We start from the raw sequence: 10596 nt of genomic DNA on the forward strand, positions 1-10596 counted from the left end.
CTCATCTGAATGCCTCGGACCCACATTCCAGAGGAGGAATGGATAGAACAGACCTTCTGTCTCCTGCTCACCTCGACCTCTAGTCCACTTCCACACTTAGACCTCCAGTCCACTTCCACACTTAGACCTCCAGTCCACTTCCACACTTAGACCTCCAGTCCACTTCCACACTTAGACCTCCAGTCCACTTCCACACTTAGACCTCCAGTCCACTTCCACACTTAGACCTCCAGTCCACTTTCACACCCAGACCTCCAGTCCACTTCCACACCCAGACCTCCAGTCCACTTTCACACCCAGACCTCCAGTCCACTTTCACACCCAGACCTCTAGTTCACTTCCACACCCAGACATCCAGTCTGCTGTTCACCTAGACCTCCAGTCTGCTTCCAAGGAGCAGTTTCCTACTGGATAGCTCCCAGCTGTGGGCCATGACCTCCCCTGGCCCCTCTCCTCCTCTTCTCGTAGCCCCTCACCCATTTCCCTATCCCTCTTCTCTTCCTCTAGCCCTCACCTCCTCCCCTAGCCCCTCACCTCCTCTCCTATCCCCTCACCTCCTCTCCTATCCCCTCACCTCCTCTCCTTACTCCATAGACTCCAGGTATCATACACAGTTTAGATGTTTCGTTTAATTTGTTTGTCAGACATCTCGACTACCCACGATGCACTGGGGCTCTGGCTACACGCTGAAACAATTACCCAGAGAGCCATGCGGTCACCCTCCCAGGCTACATCTGCACGAATGGGAAAAAGATGTGCTTCTGTCCAAAGAATGGTTATTCTGTCCACACTATGGAAAGCTTTGAGTTTGTCTATCAGTGGGGGGTTTAAAAAGCAAAGTTTAACTGCAAACTGACTTGATAAAGCACTCTCTCTGCTCATTTAAGCAAATACACAGATGACTGGGAGGGCAATGCACATAAATGTACTCCAAGTTTCTGTTCCGTCTAATCACCTGAACACCTGTATTAGGGACATCAGACTGTACTAATAGATCACCTATCCACATGAAGCTCAGTCAGCGACATCATACTGTACTAATAGATGATCTATCCTCCCTTGGCTTAGCCAAGAGTGTCATACTGTACTAATAGATCACCTATCCTTTTTGGCTCAGCCAGGGGCGTCAGACTGTACTAACAGATCACCTATCCTCCTTTGACTCAGCAAGAGATATCATACTGTACCAATAGACTATCTCTGTGATGGGGAAAACTATCCTGGATACAGAACTGACACATGGAGCATTAATTCACCAGATGGATATTCTCAGTTTTTCCATGCGCCCCCCTCCCCCCACCCTCCTCATGCTCTCTCCTAACCCCCTTCCCTTGTCTCTCTTTCTCCTCCATTCTCAACCCTCTCCCTCACTTTTTCTCTCTCCCTCACTCTTTCTCTCTCTCTTTCATCCCCCTCTTCCCACTCCCTCACTTTCTCTCACACACACAGAGGCAGTGAGGAATGACTGTACTCCAGTGCGGTCTATAACAGGTCTATGTGGCAGCAGCATGGTAGAACCATTAACAGTAAGATGACATTCAGAGCCGAGCAGAGCCACATAAAGCTGCAAACTGGAACTACTCCAGTTCCTGTCTCTCCGTCTGCTGGTCTCCTGAAGCCCGCCCTCCTCTAACCCCCCAGTCCCCTCTGGTAACCCCACTGACCTCCTCACCCCTACCCACCACCACAACACGACACCCCAGAGACCCCTTAACATGGACCCCCACCCCCTCACCCTCTCCTGCCCCCACCCTCTTCTCCCCTGCCCTCACCCTCTCATTCTCAGCCTACTCCTCTACCTCTCCTTCTCTTCTCTCCTCACCAACTCCCAGGCCCAGAGCAGAGAGAAACCAGAGCACCTGAATCTAAACACGCCAATCTAACCTCAACGAGACCCCAACTGAACCTCAGCCAGACCCCAACTTAACCTCAACCACACCCCAATTCAACCTCATCCAGATCCCAACTTAAGTTCAACCAGACCCCAACTTAACCTCAACCAAACCCAACTTAACCTCAACCAGACCCCAACTCAACCTCAACCAGACCCCCAACTGAACCCTAACTGAAACACAACTCAACCCACTCGGGAATGGTCCTCCTCCACACCACGGTCCAGGCATCCATGTGTTCCAAAGGGTTCCTGTCTGTCTGAGGCAGTGTGTCCATAGCTGGGTTTGTTTTTGGACAGGGGTTAGGTTTCAGCGGGGCAGGAAATACCTTCACACAAAAAGGAAATGTCTACTGTTGAACAGCCTGCTTCTCATCTGGATGGATGAGAGGAGCTACTGGGGAGAGTTTGTCTGAACCAGTACTTAGTCTTGAACCAACACCTATAAACCAGTGTTTAAACCAATATAAATAAACCAGTATCTAGAGCTGACAGTACCGATGAACAAGGTATACCTGTGTATAGACACACTTACACTCGAACCAGTATCTATTACCCAGTATAAACCGATACGTACTCTTGAACCAGTGCCTCTAAATCCAATATTTAGAACTGACCTAACAATCATACATCTTTACACACACACCTATGACAGCCAGTGTGGGCTGAGACTACCATCATCAGAAGAACTGGGAGGGTTTGGGGCTGCAAACGGGAGATGAGAAGGAGCCATAGAAAGAGTCAGTCAGCTGGAAGAAGTCAAGAACAGCAGTGGCTCTAGCTGGTGGGAAAAGGGCAGTGCAGGTACCCAAGGGGGCTGCGGCACAGAGCCTTGGGAAGGGAAACCCTTACTGTTGTTGAACACCTCTCTCTCTCTCTCTCTCTCTCTGTCCTTAGGTCAGTGGTCTCCAACCTTGTTCCTGGAGAGCTACCTGCCTGTAGGAGTTTGCTCCTACACCAAACTAGTCCTAATAATCAGTTTGTTGATCAGATAACTCGTGTTGAATCAGGTCAAATAAGTGTGGTTGGAGACACAGGCTGGTAGCTCTCCAGGAGCAGGGTTGGGGACCCCTGGTCTAGGTGTTAACTGCTGACACCCTCTGCTGGTAACGTTTAGTACTGCAGCCTTGGAGCTGCATCTACAGGAGCAGTAATGGCCCAGGGTGAGGATGTCACCTAAGAGACTGCCAGGAGGCATGGTTTAAAAAGATGCATGACAAAGATGTAGAGGTTGTCGGGTCAACGGCTGAGGCCAGAAGCCCTCAGGCACAGAGAGAGAAAGACGGACAAAGGGGTAGAGAAGATAATGGCGGAGAGAAGAAGACCCAGACTTCCCTGGCTGTGACATATGATATATGTGATATATCCTGCTCAGCTGAAAGTAAAGTTTAAGATGAAGCTCTCTGACCTCAAAGCAGAAATCTGTGAGGTTCATTCACTCAGAGAGTGGCCGACATTAAATTGAACTTGACAAGAACAAAGTCTTATCACCCTAGAAAACAACTTGAAATTGTCAAAAGGGATGAAAAGATCCTCATTCTCTCAACTGAAAATAATAGACCCGCAGGTGGCACACAAGATGTGTTTATACTAGACAACACCTGAAAACACGTGGCAGCTTCTTTGGCGGCAAGCTTTGCTGAAGAGAAACGGACGGGGACTTAAACAATTCCAAAATTACCTTATTGAACAGATGTACATTTAATTCTATATGGATTTATGTTTTCTGGTATGAAAGTTATGAATATGTATGTTGTCATGCATGTGTGTGATTGTCACCAGCCCTGATGGAAAGAGCAATGTCGTGAGTGAACTTCTCTACTTGGTTATCACAGTGCTATGAGTGAAAGTCCTTTACACGAAAATCACTTATTCGCTAAGTACAGTACGTTCCTGAGAAAGACGCAAGCTCCATCGACGCTACGCAAAGACGTTTCAGAAACAGCCAATCACGACGAACGTTGTTATCACAGGCCAAAAATCTGTCAGACGCCATGATTCTTGTTTTCTTTCAGAGAGGGTAGCTAGCTAACAGCCGGAACAGCTGACATTAAAGTGAAATAGCTTGCTAGCTAGTAACAAAGGAAACACGCAATCGCCATCGCTGTGACTGGTATGATCTTACAGGTAAAGCACGAAACCTCAATGTGTGATTACGAATGAGAGCTTAACATTCGTTTATTTTCAGTGAATTACTGAAACCCCAGCTAGCTAGCTGTGTTTGGGTACTAAATAATTAGCCTGCTAAGGCTAACATTAGCTGTTCCCTAGCACTAGCTACATAGCAAAATTGCTAACAATGAAAATAATTGCCCACACAGCTTGGTAGTTCTATTAGCTAGCTAAGTTAGCTGTTATTTGCTAACCTGTTTAGCACATCATCTGCTAACAAAACGTGGTAATCCATGAGGGATGCCTTTTTGTTCGTTGTCCTAGTACTCGGAAGGTTGTTTCTTTGTAATACATCAATAGTTAACCCGTCCCTAGGTAGACTCACGTAAAAACAGTGTACTGAAAAAAACTACTTAGTTCATTCCGTTGTTGTTGTTGTTTTTATCAGCTACCTGGCCAATTAATAAATTGTTAGCTACATATACGCGATCAAATCAGCCATTCATACATAATACACTGCGTTAAAAAGCTAGCTACCCAACCTAAAGAATGTAACTGGGACAGCAAGTGATGTGTGATTTCAGATAAGTTACCTATTGTTAGCTATAGTTGCAAGATAAAACTAACACGTTCATTCAGAAGTTCCTGGAATGTTAGCAGCACTAGATATTATTGGTAGGTTGCTGCAGTAGATGCTAACGAAACTTAAATATATTTCGGCTATCTAGCTTGTGCTTTTGTCTCGGAACTGTATTTACATTTATCAAACACGCACATTTGGATGGCATTTGTATTGCTCCAAATCAAAGTATACCATTAATCTTAGTTAGGCAATCAGGTATCTGGCCAGAATAGCTCAAACAAACCCCGCAAGACTAAAGCATGTTATATAAACTTCAAGTACTGCACGCAAGCGGCTGGCCAACGTTACACGGACTGCCAGGTTACAACTGGCTGGTTATCATCTAAAAGGGTTAATATGCTGGAGAGTGGTCCATTGAAAGGAACGTGTTCGACGTGAAGACACGGTCATTCTGGCACACTGCGATGTCTTGCAATTGTTGGGGAGTAATCATAAAAGTCGACAATGTCCAAACGTTACATTATTTATTCATGTTTAGAATTAATACGGACTATCACATTGCTAGCGGATTTGATATTCGGATCGGTTATGTAAACACGGCCCGTTGTGAAGTTTGGGTTCGAGCCATGAGGCAGACGAGACTAGCGGCGGGTTGGCTAACTGAACGTATTGAACTTACCAACATAAATGTCTTATTAAGGTTGGACCAACCTTGCTGTGTGTGCGTGTGTGAGAGATAAGGATTTGGGGATGTGCTGTGTTAGTTAGATATTGGTATTCGTACATTTGAGCAGGTCACGCCGTACGGGTTACACATGTTGAATGTGAGCGTGGGTTTACCGGCCTTACATTTGCATCGCGTGTGGGCTCCAGTGTTACAGGAATGCCCAAGGAGAAATATGACCCCCCTGACCCCAGGCGGATGTACACAATCATGTCCAGCGAGGAGGCGGCCAGTGGGAAGAAGTCTTACTGGGCAGAGCTGGAGATCAGTGGTGAGGACTGGTTTCCAGTTTACACATGTAGGGCCAAAGAAACAGACTCGATACACTAGAAACACAGTTAGAAACCCTATTGATACACTATTGATGCAGTATTAGTTAAGAGGCATAGGTAGGCCAAAGAAAGCTTATTGTTACTAACCCTCCCTCAACTTCCCCCCCTGCCTCGCTCCATCTCAGGTAAGGTGCGGAGCCTGAGTACGGCACTATGGTCTCTGACTCACCTCACGGCGCTCCACATCAGCGACAACTCCCTGTCCCGCATCCCGCCCGACATCGCCAAGCTCCATAACCTGGTCTACCTGGACCTCTCCTCCAACAAGATCCGCAGCCTGCCCGCAGAGCTGGGCAACATGGTGTCTCTCAGGTCTGACTACAACTCCCATCATGCACCCAGTTGCTTCCCCAAACAAATAAATGAAACCCTGAACAGTTTCCTGGTTTACGTGAGGCCCAGTCTGACCCAACCTCTCCTGTCTACTTCCTCTCCACTTCCTGTCCTCCAGGGAACTCCTTCTGAACAACAACCAGCTGCGTGTGCTGCCGTTTGAGCTGGGCAAGCTATTCCAGCTTCAGACCCTGGGGCTGAAAGGTGAGACCCACCCCCTGCCAGCTAGTCTGGACTGGGATAGGACAATCCTTGGATTCCATGGAACGGCCAGTTAGCCTGTTGGAAAGTGGTAGTGGGTGTGTGTCCTGGCTGACCTGCGTGTGTTCCCCAGGCAACCCCCTGGCCCAGGAGATCATGAGTCTGTACCAGGAACATGATGGAACCAGACGCCTCCTCAACTACCTGCTAGACAACCTGGCCGGCACCAAGAGAGGTGTGTGTGTGTGTGTGTGTGTGGGGGGGGTGAGTGCAAGTGAGGAGGGAGATAGTGTGACCACTCCGTTCTGCAGTGTCTTACCTTTCTCTCTCTCTCTCTCTCTCTCCCCTCCTCTCTCTCTCTTTCTCTCCCTCCCTCCCCTTTTCTCCCCCCTCCTCATTTCTCTCCCTCTCTCCCTCTCTCCCTCTCTCCCTCTCTCCCCTCCCCCTCAGTCTCTCCAGAGCAGCCCCCCCAGCGCTCTTGGGTCGTTCTCCAGGAGCCAGACCGGACACGCCCAGCAGGTAGACACCCACACCACGCACGCGCTACACGCACATACACACTTCCATCTGTGTGTCTCTCGTCCATTCTCACTGTACCTCCAGCTGTAACCTGTGTGTGTCCCCGTGCGTGTGTCTTTCTCTGTGTGTGTGCGCGCGTGTGTGTACAGCCCTGTTCTCGGTCATGTGCTACAACGTGCTGTGTGATAAGTACGCGACGCGCCAGCTGTACGGCTACTGTCCGTCCTGGGCTCTCAGCTGGGACTACCGCAAGAAGAGCATCATGCAGGAGATCCTCAGCTGCAACGCAGACATCATCAGCCTGCAGGTACACACACACACACACACACACATCCTCACAGACCAAGACACACACACACACACACATCCTCACAGACCAAGACACACACACACACACACACACACACACACATCCTCACAGACCAAGACGCACGCACGCGCAGAGATCCCAAATACACACCCACACTCGGAGGGAGATACGTACACGCGAGTGGCTGAGGTCTTCCCCTGGTGTCCCCCCCCCCCCCCCCGGGCAGGAAGTGGAGACGGAGCAGTACTACAACTACTTCCTGCCAGAGCTGAAGGAGCAGGGCTACGAGGGCTTCTTCAGCCCCAAGTCCCGGGCCAGGACCATGTCCGAGTCTGACCGCAAGCACGTCGACGGCTGCGCCATCTTCTACAGGACCGAGAAGTGAGTCCGTCTGGTCTGGCGCAGGCCGGCGCAGGCCGGCCCCTCACATCGTCGGCCTCGGAGACAACAGCTTTTGTAGGACGACTCTAATCCTCTCGTCCCCCCTCCTCCGCTCTCCTCACTTGCAGGTTCAGTGTGGTCCAGAAGCACACGGTGGAGTTCAACCAGCTGGCCATGGCCAACTCTGAGGGCTCGGAGGCCATGCTGAACAGGGTGATGACCAAGGACAACATCGGGGTGGCCGTGCTGCTGGAGGTTCGCAAGGAGATGATGGAGCAGAGCGGTGAGCACACACACACACCCACACACGTGCATGCATACACACACACAGACACACGTGTGCATACACACACACAGACACACGTGTGCATACACACACACAGACACACGTGTGCATACACACACAGACACACGTGCATGCATACACACACACAGACACACGTGTGCATACACACACACCCACACACGTGCATGCATACACACACACAGACACTCGTGTGCATACACACACACGTGCATGCATACACACACGTGTGTACACGCATACACGCACACACATGCTTCAATATGCATACGCACACACATGCATACATACACACATAGATGCATACACATACACACGTCCATAAGGGTTAGGGCAGTGGTGGAGCATTCAACTGCAGATCAAGAGAACATGAGGTTGTAGGTTCAAAATTCCCCCTATTCTGTAATTCTCAACCCATGCAACCTTCTGCTTAACAATTTATTATTATTATTATTAAACACATGCACACACACAAACACATGCATTCTTTTTTGATGAATCTCCAACTATCTGTTTCTCTCGCTCCTTTTATTTATATCTCTTCACCTCTACCTCTCTTCACCCCCCCCCCCCCACACACACACGCACAAACACACACACACACACTCACAGCGGGGAAGTCCCTCCACGGCATGGAGAAGCAGCTCCTCCTGGTGGCCAACGCCCACATGCACTGGGACCCGGAGTACTCGGACGTGAAGCTGGTCCAGACCATGATGTTCCTGTCGGAGGTCAAGAACATCGTGGACAAGGCCACGCGCTCCCTCAAGCTCTCCTCCGTCTCCGGGGAGACCAACGCCGTCCCGCTGGTGCTCTGCGCCGACCTCAACTCCCTCCCCGACTCGGGTATGCGCGTGTGTGAGCCCGCTTCCTGTGTTCTCCAGGTGTGTGTGTGTGTGTGTGTGTGTGTGTGTAACCCTGCCGTCTCTCTCTCCCCAGGTGTGGTCGAGTACCTGAGTACGGGCGGCGTGGACAGCACCCACAAGGACTTTAAGGAGCTGCGCTACATCGACAGCCTGACCAACTTCAACTGTAACGGCAAGAACGGCACGTCCAACGGCAGGATCACGCACGGCTTCAAGCTGAAGAGCGCCTACGACAACGGCATGATGCCCTACACCAACTACACCTTCGACTTCAAGGTGAGGCTCACGCGCATACACGTGCACCCATGTCCATGCAGGTACAATTCTCTCTCCGGCTCTCTCTCCGGCTCTCTCTCCGGCTCTCTCTCCGGCTCTCTCTCCGGCTCTCTCTCCGGCTCTCTCTCCGGCTCTCTCTCCGGCTCTCTCTCCGGCTCTCTCTCTGGCTCTCTCTGTGTCTTGTGCATCGTCGATAGGGAGAGGTCGCTAGTGTTTCATTTGTAACAGTGGGTTGCATTTCATATATTTGTCTCCTATCCAGCACCTGTGTAATGGCGTCGTAATGTCCATGGTGGTGTAACTTGTCAGTATCTGGAAGTTTTGACTGCCCAATAAATGCTTTAAGAAATCAACATTGAAATCTCTCTCTCGGTATCCCTCTCTCTCTCGGTTTCCCTCTCTCTCTCTCGGTATCCCTCTCTCTCTCTCGGTATCCCTCTCTCTCTCGGTATTCCTCTCTCTCTCTCGGTATCCCTCTCTCTCCCTCTCTCTCGGTCTCTCCACTCCAGGGCATCATCGACTACATCTTCTACTCCCAGCCGACCCTGAACGTGCTGGGCGTGCTGGGCCCCCTGGACCCCCACTGGCTCCAGGAGAACAACGTGAGCGGCTGCCCGCACCCCCACATCCCCTCCGACCACTTCTGCCTGTTTGCCCAGCTGGAGCTGCTCCTCTCCCTGCCCCCGTGCCCCCTCAACGGCCTGCACATGCCCGCGCGCAGGTAGTTCCCCCTCCCTCCCGCCCTCCTGTCCTCCCCCGGCCCGCCAGCAGGGGGAGACAGCGCCCGCTCTCTACCCCTGCTCTCACACGCGTGTTTCCACCTCGTTTTTGGGGGGTTCCCCGCCCAGCCCCGCCCCGCGCGCGCGCAACGTCAACCAAGAGGACGGATTAAGACACATGTTCTACCCAGCTCGGAGGACAGCCAGCGGAAATTGGAAGAGGTGGGGGGGGGGGGGGGTTGGTGGTGGTGGTGGTGGAGGGAGGGGGGGGTCACTCTGTGTACACACACATGCACGTACACCCCCCCCCCCCCCCAACATGAGGAGGAGCTTCTTCAGGAATGAGGAAGTCGGGTGTTGTGGACACAGGGACCGGTGTGTGTCGTGTTGTTCTGTTCTGCGCATGTGGGGGTGGTGTGTGTGGGGGTGGGGGTGGGGTGCTCTGGCATGGGGAAGGGAGACTATCCTGGCTGTAGTGTGTCCCTCACAGGACACCTTAGAGATACCAGCTAGAGTGGCAGCTACACCTAAATATTGACCAGCTCGTCTCTCTCCCTCACTCAGACCAGGCTAGTCTCTCTCCCTAATCCAGACCAGGCTAGTCTCTCTCCCTAATCCAGACCAGACCAGGCTAGTCTCTCCCTAACCCAGACCAGGCTAGTCTTTCTCCCTAACCCAGACCAGACTAGTGTCTCCTTAACCTGGACCAGGCTAGTCTCCCAAACCCATTCCAGACCAGGCCAGATACTCCTCAGTCCCCCCCACCCAACTACTCCTACACATCCATGTACAAACCCAGACCCCCCCCACCACCACCACCTCCTTCCAATACAGGACCCAGGGGCCAACCCAACCCAGACCCCCCCCCCACCACCACCACCTCCTTCCAATACAGGACCCAGGGGCCAACCCAACCCAGACACCCCCCCCTTACAGGACCCAGACACCAACCCAACCCAGACACCCCCCCTTACAGGACCCAGGGGCCAACCCAACCCAGACACCCCCCCTTACAGGACCCAGGGGCCAACCCAACCCAGACACC

The 10596-nt window shown here is 51.5% G+C and overlaps 1 protein-coding gene across 1 annotated transcript; it reads left to right on the top strand.

Moving 5' to 3' along the window:
* Positions 1–3808: 3808 nt before the first annotated feature.
* LOC146245206 (CCR4-NOT transcription complex subunit 6-like) lies at positions 3809–9755 on the top strand. The gene is made up of 12 exons (XM_084683820.1): positions 3809–4018; positions 5460–5581; positions 5768–5954; positions 6094–6179; positions 6310–6411; positions 6627–6695; positions 6845–7002; positions 7232–7386; positions 7515–7669; positions 8303–8536; positions 8630–8832; positions 9342–9755. Exons 2-12 carry the CDS (start codon positions 5470–5472, stop codon positions 9555–9557), a joined length of 1677 nt encoding a protein of 558 aa, XP_084539946.1. The 5' UTR covers positions 3809–4018; positions 5460–5469; the 3' UTR covers positions 9558–9755.
* The last annotated feature ends 841 nt before the right edge of the window (positions 9756–10596 follow it).

This window comes from Hypomesus nipponensis, chromosome 20 (assembly GCF_054491055.1).
Source record: "Hypomesus nipponensis isolate SF chromosome 20, ASM5449105v1, whole genome shotgun sequence".
NCBI classification, from domain to species: domain Eukaryota; kingdom Metazoa; phylum Chordata; class Actinopteri; order Osmeriformes; family Osmeridae; genus Hypomesus; species Hypomesus nipponensis.